The sequence below is a fragment of the Trichechus manatus genome, unplaced genomic scaffold (assembly GCF_000243295.1).
Source record: "Trichechus manatus latirostris isolate Lorelei unplaced genomic scaffold, TriManLat1.0 scaffold00173, whole genome shotgun sequence".
In the NCBI taxonomy this organism is placed as follows: domain Eukaryota; kingdom Metazoa; phylum Chordata; class Mammalia; order Sirenia; family Trichechidae; genus Trichechus; species Trichechus manatus.
In genome coordinates, this window is record NW_004444109.1 from 1,287,019 (window position 1) to 1,304,644 (window position 17,626).

At 35.9% G+C, this 17,626-nt stretch overlaps 1 protein-coding gene across 1 annotated transcript in view; it reads right to left on the reverse strand.

The window, feature by feature from the left end:
- LOC101357748 (tudor domain-containing protein 3) overlaps window positions 1-17,626 on the reverse strand; it is a 140,301-nt gene that overhangs the window by 108,101 nt on the left and 14,574 nt on the right. Inside the window, exons 3-4 of the mRNA XM_023741123.1 lie at window positions 12,119-12,279; window positions 8,080-8,221 (exon numbers count right to left, since the gene is read on the reverse strand). Coding sequence (XP_023596891.1) covers window positions 8,080-8,221; window positions 12,119-12,279 — 303 coding nt within the window. The remainder of the gene's footprint in view (window positions 1-8,079; window positions 8,222-12,118; window positions 12,280-17,626) is intronic.

Genomic DNA, 17,626 nt, shown 5'->3' on the forward strand with positions numbered 1-17,626 from the left:
TTTTTGGTACTTCTCACTTATCAACTATCTCGTTATTCAATATTTCACGTTTATGACAATAGTAAAAAATCTACTATCCGACTATTTTGCCCATTAATGAGGCAGTGGGCATGGCAACAATGGCTTCTGAGCCTTCCCTCCCTGAGGAGAAGCTCCAGAGGCCTCCGAGAATCCGGGCCATGCTGCCCCACGCACTCCACTCCCTCCTGCAGGCAGGGACACTGCATGCATCCAGCTGCCGAGGTGGCGCCAGCCTCCTTCATGTCCATGGCCTCTGGGTGGATGCACGCGAAGCACCATGCCAACGGGCACCTGTTATGGGTTCCAAGATCCTATGCAGCCTGAGGACCTGCAGCTCAAAATTGCTGTGGGGTGGGAAAGGAGGAAAGGAAGGGGCATTGGAGAGGTGTTTGGAAGAAACGTGTGCAAATTCACTGACATCCCAAAGTGAGCTTAACGGTGCCTGAAGCCTCCGCCTCAGTGGGGTCAGATGGGGCCAGGTATGCGGTCAGGCTCCCAGTGCCCTTCAGGAAGCAGAGGGTCTCGATGACTCCCAGGTCTGGAGGGCAGGGCAGGCTCCAGGATTGTGAAAGCAGGGCCGGCAGGGGTGGGAGTGGAGCCCTGGAGGTGGCTCTGCAAGGGAAGCTCTGACCCAGCACAGAAGGTAAAGTGGTTAAGCCGTGGGCCCTCAAGTCACACAGCCCGGCTTTATCCAGCTTTGTCTCTTCCAACCTCCTTCTCCACAGAGGAATAATCTACAACTGGACTCATCACAGAGATGAGCACGTCAGTAAATCTTTCTTAGCTGTTGTTATTTCTATGGTCATATTTTTAAATAAAAAAAAATCAGACAAAGGGATGGTCTGAGAACAGGAAAAAAAAAAAAAATACTCCATTTTCGCATAACGCTGATTCTCACATAACGACCTGGTCTTTAGAACCTAATCATGTCGATAAGTGAGAAGTGGGTGTAATATATATATATATATATATATATATATGTATATATATATATGTATACATACATATATCCCTTATATAATTTCCTTAGATAATCATAGAGGATAGAATTATCTCATGCCACTGAATAAGCTTTGAAAACTTCCAAATGAGGTTAAAATTACAGCATAATCATATTCAAATAGGAAAGGGGGAAGGAAGTTAATCAGAATCATATGGTAGAGGGCTTTTTTCCAATCCATTTCTCAATCACTGCCATCGTGAAGCACTGTTAACTGGCATCAGTATATCATATCCCTCAGGTGTGTGTACACAAAATAAATATGAAATCATCCAGTCTCCACAAGTAAAAATAATTTGAAAATACTGATATTCTTGAGATTAAACATTGGGATCACACCTCAAAATATGACATGCTAGAAGTATCATAGATTTTGGAATCCAACATACACAAGTTTGAAACCCAGCTCCTCTTTTCTCATCTATGAGTGTGATAATACTCACCTCATGAAAGAGAAATGTAATATATGTAAAGTATACATCAAAACACCAAGCACACAGTAGATGCTTAATAAAAGTAGCTTTTCATTACTGTTACTGTTAATCATTCCTGCTGTTTTAAGCAACAACAACCAAAGAATAAGAATAGAGAAATAAAAAAATGGAAAGTAAACAATGCAGGGAACCCAGGAAAAAATAGGGGACTTAAGAAATTTATGAGATGATATCTAAATAATATAATAGAAAAGAATTACTACTATTCCATATTCCTCAGGAAAAATTACATTAATATGAACGTTAATGAGAATTAACTACTCTAAATAAAAATACACACTGGTTGAAAAATATCAAAATGAAGAGTTAGGCTAAGTATAAAGAAAAAGTATGAAGCAAAAAAAGATGTGTCATTTGGGGACACTAAAATGTTACAAAATTACATTACTTTGTAAATCATATCTGGTACAGAACTCCCTAGAACCTGTCTTTGTCAAACATACAAAAAACATTAAGCTTTGACATTTTTCTTTTCTTCACCTTTCTGTAGCCATTTGCCATTTAAAAACTTGTATGTAGTTTAAATACTGCCTGATGCTCTCTTCCTCTATTTATTTTATAAGAATATTTAGAACTCCCTTATTTCCGAAATTAACTCTATGGTTTATGATTTCTATCCCTACATTTGTGTAGGGATCACCCACCCGCCAGATGCTCAAGTAATTGAGCTCTCCGTGGTTCCTACATTGCTATGGTTACCAAACCAAAAAACTATAAAAACCGTAAGAGAACTATCATCACATTAGAATGTTTTTAAACTTTTTAAAGTAGATTTTTACTGCCCCCTAACAAAGCATGCTAATACGGCTTTCAGGAAACAGTGCAAATACAAAGTACAACATTCCAAGGATGACTAAACTCTGTGTGTGTGTTGGGGGTGAGTGAAGTGGGTCCTCGGAATGTTTAACTGACTTTACCATTGGTGACTCTGGCTGGGCTGTGGAAACATTATGTAAGATATTGTTCTTTTTAAAAATCTCTAGTAACAACAATAATATATCAACTTATGAAAGGGTCACATGAAATGGGTAGAATTTCTCTAGGAAATTTAAGTTCATAAACTTGACTATTAACATAAAAAATATTAAGTCACTTCTGAATTATTTGTTTTGTGCCATTTTCAATTAAACAATGCAATTATGGGACATTATCTGATACAGCCCAAAATACACCACATTAATACAGTAAACCTGTGAAAGCCAGAATCTGTGTAAGATGGAAACCTATGAAAACTCAAATATTTTACACTAAAACGACTGCTTCAGCATAATAAATATTCTTTAAAAGCCAGAGTCTGAGGGATGCGGATGGGATCAGAAAATTGTTGGTATTGCAACCTGAATATGAGCCAAGTGCAGATGCAAAAGCAGGAATCAGTTCCAAGAAGTACAAGAGTCAGAGATAAAGGCAAAGTCTTCCACTTGCTTTTGCACTGTTACTGCATGTGAGCGCGTACCATGCATCACTACTCTTCTCTGAATACATCTATCCTTTATAGTTTTGTCTTTTTTGTTCTTTGTTTTTTTGCCTGTAACTTTTTCCAGCAAACAACAATATCCATAAATTTGGAAGAAGGTAAGAGAGACTAATAAATTTCTTTATTTTCATTAAAATCTAGCAAAGCACACTTTTTCCCCCTTGAAGAGGTTTACTCTTCTCCTTACCTTTAATTTTTAGTTTTCACTTTAGCTATTTGTAATTTTGATACATGTTATTACAATTTTCAAGATTTCTTGTTTTGCCCAGAAAACAGAGAAGCATTTCCTCACTTACTACATTCAATGTGTGTACAAAAGCAAAAACATTCTTCTCACACTGTTTTTTTCCTTAAATATTTCACTGAAGTGTGCTAACTTTATCATATAATGATGTTAATAGTTTTCATCTTTGTTTGAGATAGCCACATTTTCAAGATCATAAATTCCTTAGTTTTTATGAGAACTTATTTCTTTCCTTAAAAAATGTTTCTTTTTTTAAAGTTTATTCCTTCAAAGCCACAGAGAGTGAGAAATGTACTTCTGAAAGACAAGTTTGAAGTTGCCAAAATAATAACCAGAGAAAAAGACCATCAGGGAAGCTGTAATTAAGTTCAAATGCAGCAAAACGCAAATTTACTAAATTACAAAAGAAAAGGATAAAATAATTGAAAAATACACGCGTAGCACCAACATAAAACATCAAGAAAGGAAGGAATGGAAATTATGCACAAATGGAAATTATGCAGAAATCAACAAATCTGTTTTTGAGTGGTGTCTTTCAAGCCTTTGCCAAAAATGTTCCCATTTCAGGACCTATCCTGCAATCAAAGGCAAAGGGAATGGTGACACTTTGAAAAGTTGATGGATTCTCTAACGGGTGGCTTCAGAGCCTCGAAAAGAAAAACATGGAATCACTTGCAATGTAGCGTGTGGGGAGTCAAACAAAATTGACAAACGTGTTGTTCAAAACTGGTGCACAAAATTAAAAGACATCATAAGTGGTTATGATCCTAAAGACATTGCAAACATGGATGAGCCTGCTCTATTTTACAAGATAATCCTAAGAGGACCCTTAAAATGCAGGGGGAGAAACGCTCATGGGGTCAGTTTTCGAAAGAGCGGCCTACTATTCTCTTGACCACGTTTGCAGATGGGACATTTGAAAAATCATGGGTAACTGGAAAGAGCCAGAAACCATGGTGCTTCAAAAATATTGAAATTAATTAGCTTTCAGTAGAATGGAAATGGAATAAAAAAAATTTGGATGACTGAAGCAATTTACAAAGAGTTATTAAATAAACTCAACAATAGCATGAAAAAACAAAATCAAAGCATTCTTTCATTTGTTGACAATGCTACTTGTCATCGGTCACTGCCTCTGTCCAATATTAATTGTTTTCCACCATCCACGACATTGGTCCTATAATCTCTGGATAATGGCTTTATCCAAAATATTAAAGTAAACTACAGGAAGCTATTTCTTCAAAAAGTGATCGCCAACATAGAGATGTGTAAGATGGCATCTGAAATTTCTTGGAAAATCTATGTCCTTGAGGCAATTTCATTTCTTAAGTGATCAATCAACATGATTAAGGAAGAAATCATGAGAAAGAATTGTGGTTTCTTATTTGGCAGTGGCAACAGTATACAAAACAAAACCGTTATCGGCCCAATAACATCATACAGATTCAAGCTGCAATAAATGACATTTATAGTGGTGTTTCAGAAAATAGGGTCAGTGCTGCATCTTACACTGATATTGACAAAGAAATTGCCACAGAAATGGACGATGTAAACCAGAGAGAAATCGCAGACTAGCAATCTAAAGACCACAACGATGGAGATGATGAGGAACTACCGTTAGAAGAGCCAGAGCGTTCAAGTCAAACACAAGTTACCAGCTACATAAAGGCTTTGAAGGAATTTGAAAAAGTTAAAGGAGGTCAAGAGTTTTTTGATAAGTAGAGTTAGAAATTTATTTCAATAATTTCATCAAAAAATCAAAACCAACTAAACAGTTGACATTAGATATTTTCATTAAAAAGTAAATTTTACCCATATCTTTGTTTGAATAGTATGCACGTATCTGTACACAATTTGAATAAACATGCAAATCATTGAAAATGGTTGAGTTTCTTTTCCAGTCCTATAAAATCACAAAGAAACACTTTCTGGGTGTTTATGAGCTAGGATTCTTAATAGACAATGATAGAAAAATGGTTTAAGACTGCACTCGGTCAACGGCAGAAAACTTACGAGACCCAGAAAAATAAGGCAGTCCTGTCGAGTTCTGGCTCTTCACAGGTTTCACTGTATCATAATAAATGACTACTAAGGCATAAGAATGTGCCTATATCTCCTCATCCATTTAACCAGCAACCCCCCCCCACACACACACACAAGAATTTTCAAACTAAGAAAATAGGAAAGAGTAATGTATCTAACATTCCAAAAGCTTGGTCTACTGCTATGCCGCTTAGCTCGCTTTAGACAGCAGGCAAGTTTTGAGAGTGGCACAAGAACATCAGTTTTAGCTCAAGTAGTAATTAGCTTCACGTGCTTTGCAATTCATTCATTCCACAAATATTTTTATGTTGTCTATTACAGGTAAGCTGAGGGCTACCACTTTAGAGAAAGAGTAGGAGGTAGTAGGGGGAAAACAAAACGAAACATAGGTTTGGATTCTGCCTTTCACCTATTAGCTGTCTCAACCCAAAATAAGTTATTAACCATTTCTGAAGGTCAATTTTCTAATCTATATGGACATAAGACCCTCTCACAAGACTGTTAGGAAGATTAAATGAGATACATATGCAAGGGCCCAGCACAATACCTACACACTGTACAATAAATATTTGTAAAATTGAACAAAGAAAAACAACGTTGACCTCAAGAAACTTAAAATCTATTAAAGGAAATAAGAGACAATTTAGTGCTACGTGGAAAGCAATACACTTCTTAACATAGATAAAATGTTCCAAGAATTCAATAAAGAAGCAACTATTTTCTGAATGGACCACTTTGTGAAGGGTCTGAAAGCATGGAGAGGATTTGGTCATGTAAAGATCACAGTATCAGGATTAGTTATTGTTAAATCAGCTCCAACTCATGGCAATCCCATGTGTGTCAGAGTAGAACTATGCTCTATAGAGTTTTCAATGGCTGATTTTTCAGGAGTAGATTGCCAGGCCTTTCTTCTGAGGTGCCTCTAGTTGGACTCACACTTCCAACCTTTGGTTAGTAGATGAGCACATTAAATGTTTGCACCATCCATGGATTCCATGGAGAGACTGGGAGAGAAAAAACAAAATGAGTAACATAAAAGTGGGAAAATCATTTTTCCCCCAAAATCATAACTGAGGAAAACACAGAGAATCAAAGAAAGAGTAAGTAGTTCCATTTGGCTAGAACAAAATCTATATGAAAGTTTAGGAAATTAAAAAGGTAAACTGCAATTAGGACTAGGTTGTAAATGGCCTTGAATGTTAAATTAAGACATTTCAAATAAAAGTGGGGTGTGATGTGCTCTGAGCTATGTGTTCTGGCAGAACTTCATAAAATACGTCAGAAGTTGGAAAGAGGAGACGTGGAGAGATCAGTTAAAAGGCTACTGCAGTAGTCCAGACAAGAAATACCAAAGACCTGAACCACAATACTGCCACCCATCTGTCAGTTTGTCATACTGCGGTGATTTGCGTGCTGCTCTGATGCTGGAAGCTATTTCACTGGAATTTCAAATACCAGCAGAGTCATCCATGGTGGACAGGTTTCAACAGAGCTTCCAGAGTAAGGGCTTCCAGACTAAGACGGACTAGGAAGAAAGGCCTAGTGATCTATTTCTGAAAATCAGTCAGTGAAAGCCATATGAATCACAACAGAACGGTGTCCAAATCATTTGCTTTGCACGAGTCATCAAGAGGGATCAATCGCTGAAGGAAGACATCATGTCTGGTGAAGTAGAGGGCCAATGAGGGCATGGGAGAACATCAGTGAGACTGACTGGCTCACTAGCTGGAACGATGGGCTCAAACATGCCAGCAATCATGAGGATGACATAGGACTGGGCAATATTTCATTCTGTTGTATATACAGTGGGTATGAGTCAGCATCGACTCAATGGCAGCTATCTATCCAAACTACAATAAGGGCAATGGAACAAGTGAGGAGGGGCTCATATGAGAGATTTAACTGTAGCAGTTAAACAGAATTGGTTGTTGGAAGCAAAGTAGAGTAGGTACTAGATGATCTAGATGACTGGGAGGATGAAGGTATTGTTAAGGTAAATGGGGCAAAACATCAACTAATGCAACAAGAAAGACAAGACAGCAAGAACTTCTCCATTACAGTAAAATTCAAACTTGATTTCACTTGTATGCATGTACATATGTAGATGAGACAAATATATGTACATTATATCCATATATGTGCACACTTCTGTATTTTTGCAGAAAGAATTATACACAGATACACTACATGTAGTTATAACTGGTATCTTGGTATTTTTGAAAACTTGTCAGTAAAGTATGATTTTTTAAAAACATATGTAATAAAATATAACAAATACAGGTAGTCCCCGACTTACAACTGAGTTCCGTTCTGACTCCATCCTAAGTCAGTTCTGACGTAAGTCGAATACTTCATTTTTTTTTTTTTTTTGGTTTTCATTATTATTGCCTTTTATTGTAAGTATTTTTATAAATCCTATCTTTATTTGTCCTTGGGGGTTGGCATGAGAATGATAACACCAGCAAATAAAATGCTGCAACACTGTAGGTAGTACATATTACTAACGATAAGATGTATAAACAAACAAGAAAAACCAGATGGTCATAAGTGCCGTTTGCCGTAACTTGAATACGTCCTAAGTGGGGGACTGCCTGTACTTATCAGTGACGTCTGTTTTAGAAGAACAATATGCTTAGCAAAGGTAGTTTCTCTAAAGATCATCATGTTCCATTCTATTCAACTATGACACAAAGGACTAATTTTACTATTCATTATGGGAAAATCTCCTTAAATAACAATAGGGGATGCAATAAAAAGAGTGTTTTAAAAGTTCAAACCATTCTTCTTAGTTTACACTTACCCTCTGTAACTCCCATTTCTCAATAAGGTGTTCCACTTCACCGCCAAGAACTGTGGTATTAGAGTCATTCAAGAGCAGGAATCCGTTTTTTATGTCAATGATGCCTGAGAGCTTAACTTTAGTTCCAGGTGGTGTGTTCAGGCTAAAGCAAAGAAGAAAGAGTTAAAAACATGTTGAAGCTCCTCCATAAAACTGGAATTCAGTTTCATATTTAAAATGTACTAACAGCAAAACTGTTTTTCAGGAGACTAGCTATAGCGTGAATAGATCGTCTGAGAGGGAGTCAGAAGAACCACATACCAAGCTGTCACTTTCTAGCTAAATGATAAAGAAATGAGCTTCAGTTTACAAATGTTTAAAAAAATGTGAATAATAATTACACTTTAAAGACAGACAGAATAAAAGGCAGAAATGTACAATTTATGATATTTCCTCGAAGCTTTGACTGTGCATTGTGAAGATATACCCATGTTGCAAAATGAACTTTTGATTTAAAAACGATGTATGATACATGAGCTACAGTAATCCACACAAAATAATACTCTTTAAAAAAAAAAATCTAGTTAAAGGTCAAGTGAGTTTTTTACTCTAAAGTCCACTAATTTTAAAAGGAATTTTCCACAACAGGCTAAAAGTCACAGATTTAGGACAAACATTACACTCATAATTTCTTTTACAAAAAGCAAATTTACTCTTTAAACTTTGAATCGAAATTATACTCCCAGAGGCCACATTTAAGCTAAACAACAGATTGGCTCATAAAATAAAGAATATCACCTGTAAGTACTGTGCTCCTTTAAAAATTCCTCTAGATGAGACCAAGTGGTCAACATTTCCTCTAAAGCAAAGATAAGAAGGTAAGGGGGACAGGTAAACTAGATTACTAGAAACAGAACAACTAGAACTGAAACAATGAAGCTGTTGACACATTGTGAAAAATGTAACCAATGACACTAAACACTAAATTGTTAAATGGGAAACTAATTTGCTGTGCAAACTTGCACCAAAAACACAATAAAATATTATTTAAAAAAAAAAAAAGTTTATCCTCCTAAAAAATTTCTGGCGAAGGAACAATGGAGGAAATCCATTTTATTATATAGTTCTATTCTAAAATAAAAGCACATACACCAACCCCATTCCATCTCCTTCCACAAACACCTAGGGTCCAAATAAGAATAAAGTTTGCCCTAAAACACTTAGGATAAACTAAAACTCCATGCAGAAATGCCTTGCCATTGTTCACATTTTAAAAGTTCATGAAATTTACCATGCGCTGATATATGCAAAAGAAAACGAGTGAAAGCATTATACCCATCTATTTTGAGGTAAGATGATTGATACAATACATATTAACAAGAAGAAACAGAGTATGCTCGTTTTTAAAGCTTCAAAGGCCCCACACATGGTAAAACACATTACCTAATAAAATTATTCTGAGGACCCATGTTTTATTATTCTTAGTCATCACATACAATTTATATAACAAATGAGTATGAACAGCCTTGCCTAATCTAATCCTTAAGTAAAGGGTTCTGTGATGGTAAATGTAGTAAATTTAGGGCAATGTCTATCAGACTTCAGTGTCAGCAACAACTGAATACAGTTACACTAAGTGTAGATGTTTCTCCCAATTCAACACAATCAGGAGATAGAGATTTTTATAACTCTGTAGTCATCGTTTAGGGATCTATCAAAAAGACAAGCATGGAGGGTCCCAGGCAGCTGCACTCCTTGCCTCTAAAGAAATTACTAATGAATTATATCATTTACATAAGACCTATATTTGCTCCTCAAAACCACTTTTACCTAATATTCTTACAAACTGATAAAATTAGAAAATGCAATGAAAATGGAGGAATACATTAAATTAGCAATATAAGAAACTACGTAAGACCTTAAAGAGTTGGATGCAAATTATTGGGGCATTTAAATTGTGGTAATGTAACTTTAACAATAAAAGCTATTCTGGAGGCAGAAGATTAATTTTTGTGTAAAATGACTGTAGCTTCCCTAAATTCTCACTAATAATTAAAGGGGAAAAAGATGTGAAATTATCTCACAATGGACCAGCAATTTCATTAGGACAATTGATGGAGTGTCGCCAGACTATATATATAGTTCTATTTCCACAATGGGATACTAGCTAGAATTTTAATTAATTTTTACTACATCACTTTCAAGACCATAATTAACTCCTATTCAGAGAGCATATTTTGGTTTAATTGCTATTTTTATTGGTACTCTAAGGTACCTTTACTGTCCCTTCTTTGCAATTAAAAAAAAAAAAAATGCAGTGAGAGATGAGACAGAAGGAAGGATGGCAAAAAGCACCTTGAGTGCCCAGTTGAGGCAACACATCCCATCCAGCTCCTGGTTCGTCTTTTCTTGTAAGTTCCACCACCTTCCTTCTAAGACAACCACTAATCAAGCTTATTCTGAGAACGGTCTCCCAAACTGTTCACATGTAGGAGCAGTTTTGTAAGCTGTCATTTTTATGACAACAAAACACAGACATGCTGCTTTAATGATGAGAATGGGCATGTGGCAATAAGTTCAACAAAATGGGACAGTGGACAGCACAGGGCAAGATCCTCCAGTCTGGGCTGATCTTGTGTTTTCGTTTACCTCAGAGAAATACACAGCAGTAAAATCAAAGAATGAGCCAATATATGGCAAGTCTTCCTTCTGAATCATCTGTAAATGCCCTTGTAGGGAATCTGACTGAATTTGTCAAAGGAGGAAAGGCTGTGTTTCTCCACAAAAGTAGGAATCCTTTTACTCTTCAAAAAGAAGACAACATAATCACAAAGACAATAAACCCCCTTTGTATATGGAAATCAACATTTTACACAACCATATATTATGCCTTCTAAGGAAGGGGTCTCCCTTATAGAGGCAGGCATTCATTCACTGGTTGAAGAAAATAAAGAAGGAAAATCACATTTCCTCCCACATACCACCATCCCAAATCACTTAAACTCCACCAAATGGAACTTCTCACTGATCTCTAATCATCAAAGTTCTTGTCAGGTCACTTTATCTTTGCCCATGCTGAACCCCTTTCCCATCTTTCTCAAAAGACCTACTCATACTTTAAGTTCCATTTACCGCTCCCCCAAGTAAAGATAATTTTATGGACTCCTATTCCACTCAGTTGATATATTTATGATAATAATTTGTATGCCTCTGTGTAGAATATAGGCTACTAGAGGACAAAGTCTAAACCTTATTTACCTTTGCATTTCCAACACCTAATAAAGAGGCTGGAACATAGTAGATGCTAAATGCTTATTAAATGCTTGCTCAAGAGAGAAGTATGGTCTAGAAGTTTACATCAAATGAAAAAGGTCAGACGACTCAGAGCAGCAAACATGAGCACATAAAATGACTAAGAAGAAAGAAAAACGGGAGGGGAGGGCTTACAAATGAAAGTTTCTACCTCAGAAGGAAGAGCTCAAACTGGCCTAATGGGAACGTTGAGGACAAAGGAGACACTTTCTTTCTCATTGTTTTTCTTCATTCCACTAGGCAAGACTCCGAAAGCCTCATAAAAATAGTCAAAAGGAGAACTTAGAAAATTGTTCCTTACGGAGGTCCTCCTCATGTTAGAAAAGTGGGGGCACATGAACTTCCCCAGATTTAATCATTTCCTAAGAAAACTCATTAGCCTAAGTAGCATGATGGACACAGTTACCACACTGTCAAAAAAGAAACCGTAACATGTTTACAAAATTGCTTGTTCTGGCCAACTGAATGCCTGAAATTTTCCATGGCAAACTGAAAAGATTACTTTTCATTCAAGAACATCTTAAATTTCTATTTTTATAATTAACATGAAAGGAAGGAATGACTTACTCCATTCTTAACTATTTTTCTATATAGACCAAGGAGAAATGCAAAGTTCTATTTCTTCTGAAAAATTACAACATGCATTTAAGAGTTCATTCTTTCTATTCAAAATACTTAAAAAGAAATCCATTTTGAATAGCACTTTCCAACACTCTGTAACAATCATACAAAATAAAGTGCCAATCACCTTATTTTTGACATATAATTGAATTCTACTGCTGTGCAACTTATATGACCATCGGTCATCTGTAAACGCAGCATTCTTGGCGCAGCCTGAGATTCTTCATTATCCTTTGGTGCAGCAACATTGCGAATTTTTTGAATCTGCAGAACACATGGACCTTCAAGCTGTCAAAACACAAAAGAATAAAAATCACTTTTTAGTCAAGTCATTCATTTATTGTGTTTTTCCTTTCCTTAACGTTCAAGCCTTATGATTTATAATGGTAATTTCAATTAAATAAATAAGGTCAAAACTGAAATTATAGACATCAGGGTTTTTTTGTTTTTTTGTTTTTTCCCTTTGGTATTTAAAGATAGAACTGCCTTCAAAAGGGTCTCCAAAATAGCCATTTTTTTTTTATAATCTCAAATTCATTTTCAGAAAGTAACAAAAGAAAACCCTAGGAGGGAAAAAGTTATATTCCTAAATTAAAAGAATATTAACAAATATTTTTAGCCTCATGTGCTTTAAATTGTTTACATGCACTACACACTCCTTTTCTTCCCCTCCCCCACCATGTACATTAAGGGACATCTGGAGTTAAAGAACATCATTTTAAGGGACATCAACTTTACTGCAGCAGTTCAAAGGAATGTTTTTTGTTTGAAACCATAAAGTTTAAAGTACATCCTCTTCTGGCATAAATGAAGAATATAATATCCAAGATTTAAACTATGTAGAGTTCAAGAAGTGTGAGCTGTATTTGACTCATTTCCACATTTTCTTTTTAAATGATTTTAAATCTAAAACCATATTACGTATGTTAGCATCAGGAAGAAGAATCGTTCTCTCTGGTCACATTTCAAAGACAAAAATAAAATTGATGAAAAAATTAGCTATGAAGTTATAAGTTTTATATACTAAAATACTTATGGCATAGTTGGGAAATGGCAGAAAAATCTGCTTACATCTTTGAAAAATGAGTTTAACATACAGTGTTACTTTCCACCTTATAAAGTATTATGCCTTTAAGTAGTATCATACCTATAATACAGAAAAAAGGGCTAGTTTTTTGTTATAAATAGTCTTCTAAGAAAAAATTTTCAGTGCACATTAAATTAGTTTACATTTTCAGTAACGAGAAATATAAAACAATTGACAAACTTTTATACATATTTTCTGAGTAAGCATGTCCCCAAGCTGAAAAATTTCTACTCCACATTTACCAGTATTTTGCCTACAAAGGAATAATTTTGTTATAAAATTGGGCCTAGAGAATATAATGAGAAAACACATTAAAATGTCATCTAACTTTTCATTTGAAAACAATTTCCAAGTTGAAAAAACACCAAAACCTTTAATAAACATAGATAAGCTGCTTGTTCAGGATGAACTTTTACTATTGTTAATGTCATTAAAATAAAGACATTTAAATTAAATAACAGGCAGGTTATGGTTATTACAGTGTTCATCTTTCCCTTTATTTTACTACTCCCAATACTTTTAGCATAGTCACTGACAAATATCTAGCCTGCACTGTCCAAGATAGTCCACTAGCCATATGTGGCTATTTATATTTATGTTTGAATTATTAAAATTAAATGAAATTAAAAATTCAGTTCCTTAGTAGCACTAGACATATTGCAAGTTCTATATCTGGACAACATGGATAAAGATATTTTCATCACCACAGAAAGTTCTATTTGACAGTCAGGGATGACCTACACCTATCTAGACCAGTGTTCCAAAGTGAGACACATACATCCTGGGGAGTGCACACCCATAGAAGTGTGGGAGGAAAACATGTGCTTCTATTTAATTGTTCATAAGAAAGTAATTAAGCTTTACTAATATTTAATATGCAGAGCAACAAGCATCCTCATACAGGTCACATGGCATCTTTATGGAATTTCAGGCAATCTCTACATGGGGGGAAGGGTTGACATGACACCCTCACTGGTCTGTTCAATTTCAGTGTGTTCTGGCAAGCTTCCCTTCATTTACGCCTAGTTAAATGGATTTATGGGTTATATTACCTAGTTTTAACCATTAATGCTCACAAAATGGGCAAGTAGCTTTCAAAGATTCTGCCAAAGAAACACACATTAAAAATAATGCCCTGCTCTGACAGGGTTCAAAATAGAGGGTCCTGGCTAGAGCTGGAAAAGGATGTAGAAAATTCTAACTCAAAAACAAGACCAGATTTACTGGCCTGACAGAGACTGGAGAAACCCCAAGAGTATGGCCCCCGGACACCCTTTTAGCTCAGTGGGGAAGTCACTCCCGAAGTTCACCGTTCAGCCAGAGATTGGACAGCTTCATAAAACAAAAAGGGACTAATGAGGCACAACAGTCCAGGGACGAGGACTAGAAGGCAGGAGGGGACAGGAAAGCTGGTGATAGGGAACTCAAGGTTGAGAAGGGACAGTGTTGACATGTCATGGGGTTGTTAACCATTGTCATAGGGCAATATGTGTACTAACTGTTTAATGAGAAACTATTTGTTCTACAAACCTTCATCTAAGGTATAAAAAAAAAAAGAATTATCTATGTGAAATCAAATTGACAACAGCAACTCAAAAGGTTTGATGGGAAGCCTAGGGGGCAGTGAGTTGAAGATAATGGTGATGGAATAATTTGGAAAAGGATAGTGAGAATAGCAGCACAACTGGAAGAATGTAATTGATGTCACTAAATTGTACATGTAGAAACTTTTGAAATGGTGTAACTTTGGCTATGTATATTTTCATCAAAAAAAAAGGTCCTCCAAGGTCAAGAAAGGAGAGTGCTGACATGTCATAGGGTTGTTAACCAATGTCATAAAACGATATGTGTACTGACTGTTTAATGAGAAACTATTTGTTCTGTAAACCTTCATCTAATGTACAATAAAAGAAACTAAAAAATAAAATAATACCCATAATGCAAACACAGGGTGGGAACAGAATGGTTTTGTTGAGCTCCTACAGCTAGGAATGATTCATGAAAGCTGCCTTGAAAGAAGAAATGGTGATTTCTACCTACAGCTGCTTAAAAGCCTGAAGTATAAGCTTTAAATAGCATTTATGATGCTACTCACTTCTTTGTCCTGTCAAAACAACTCTTAACATCATTTTAACACAATTTGACTTTAATAAACATGAGGATGGAGGCAGGCAGGAAGAGAGAAGGAACACAAGTATGATTTGTCACACCCAGTACTACCCTAAATATGGTATCAGACCCAAGAAAACTAGAATCAAAGAGAACTTTCTATATAATCTGTTAGAAATTTCAGAAACATTCCACGTGTCCTCCATGCGGAATCTATAGTAGCCCTCTACTGGAGGACATTTTCCTCTAGGGAAGACCTATGTTTGCTTTTGACAGTAGGAACATGCAACTGACAGCCTCAGTTCTGGGCTTGTGGAAAAGTGAGAAAGATGACCTTAGCCAAACTTTAACCTCACTAGCACCCCCACTAGCTCCAGGCAGAACCAAACACATATACCTTCTAGAAGAAAGCATTCCTGATTCAGGTGCCCAGGATTCCCACACAGAAAGATAAAAAAACATACACTCACAGGAAAATATGAGATTCGCAAGGAAACAAGCCACAATAAATGAGATTCATAAAAAAGTTATTTTAAAATATTTTGGGTCTCTAAAGGCTTAAGCATTTAGAATTACCAAGTACAGATTATAAAATAATAAAAATCTAGAGAATTTGTATAGAACCCTGAACCTAACAACTAGGGGATGGAGATTCTTCTCAAGCAAACATGCAACATTTACAAATGCATATCAAGCCATACGACAAGCCTCTACAGAACACACTTATCATCTAGTCCATATTCTCTGACCACACTGTAACTGAAGTAGAAATCTGTAACCAAAAGCAAACAAAAAACTATAAAATTTTAGAATTAAAATAGGCAAATGAAGAAATCACAACAGAAACTGAAAAATACCTAAAACTGAATGATGATCAAAACACCATATATAAAAACCTTTGCAATATAATTAAAGTAGTGCTTACAGAAAAATTAATGGCATAAGACGCTTGTATTAGAAAAGGAGGAGAAAAAATAATGAGTTCAACTAACAAGTTGGAAAAAGAACAACAAAATGAGTTCAAATAAGGTGAAAGAAAATGATAATAAGGATAAATGAACGAAATAGCAAGCCAAAAAATTCACTAACGATGATCAACAAAGCCTACAGCTGGTTATTCATAAAGACTAATGAAACTGAAACCTGACAAGACTGATCAAGATCCAAAGAGTAAAGGCAGAAATCAACAACAATTAAAGGAGTGATTAAAAAAAAAGAAGACATAAACATAGGTGCAACAGTGATGAAAAATACACAATAAAAGACAACTATTCACAACGACCTAATGCCCATCGATTAGTGACTGGATAGACAAAATGTCATAAACACATACAATGAAAACCATTCAGCAATGAAAAGGAGCTACTGACACATGCTACGTTATGGATTAGCCTCAAAAACACTATGCTAAGCAGTAGAAACAAGGTACAGGAGACCACAGATTGTACATTTCCATTCATATGAAATGTCAAGAAAAAGCAAGTTTACAGAGATGAAAAACAGAGACAGGTTGCTCGGGGTTAGGGGTAGGAACAGGGATGAACTGTAAATGGGCATGAACAATCTTACTGGTAGGACAAAAAAATGTTCCAAATCTGATTTATGGTGAGGGTAACAACACATGGTAAAGTATTAAAAATCCTTGACTTATACACTTGAAATGAGTTAGTAAGATACGTAAAATACATTACAATAAAGTTGTTCTAAAAAGAAACTATGTACAACTTTATATCAATTTGAGAATTTAGATAAAATATACAAGTTCCTAGAAAAATATCTGCCATAGCATGGGTTCTCTAAAGGAGCAAACCAGTGAAGTATATACATAAATATATATACCCAAAAACACCAAACCCTTTGCCATCAAGTCGATTACAACTCACAGTGGTCAGAGTATAGGTCAGAGTAGAACTGCCCCATAGGGTTACCAAGTAGCAGCTGGTGGATTCAAACTGCCAACCTTTTGGTTAGCAGCCATAGCTCTTAACCACTGTGCCACCAGGGCTCCATAACTATAGAGAGAGATATTTCAAGGAAATGGCTCACACAGCTGTGAAGGCTTGCAAAGTTCCAAATCCATGGGTCAGGCATCAGTCAGGCTGGAGGCTTCTCATGACTTACATGGTTGCAGGGGCTGACCAACCCAAAATCAGCAGGTCAGTCAAAAGGCTGCTGGCTCACAAGGGCAGTTCTACTCCATCCTATAGGGTCGCTATCAGTTGGAATCGACTCAATGGCAGCAGGTTTTTTTATATATGGAAACAACAGAATTAAATACCTACCCTCGCCATACACAAAATCAACTGCCAGTGGTTTAAAAACTTAACCGAAAACCCAAAACTTTAAAATCAATAGGATAATATATTTTTGGACTTGGGATAGGTAAGGATTTAAGGAAGACATAAGTAGAGTTATCCATAAAAGAAACAATTAATATAA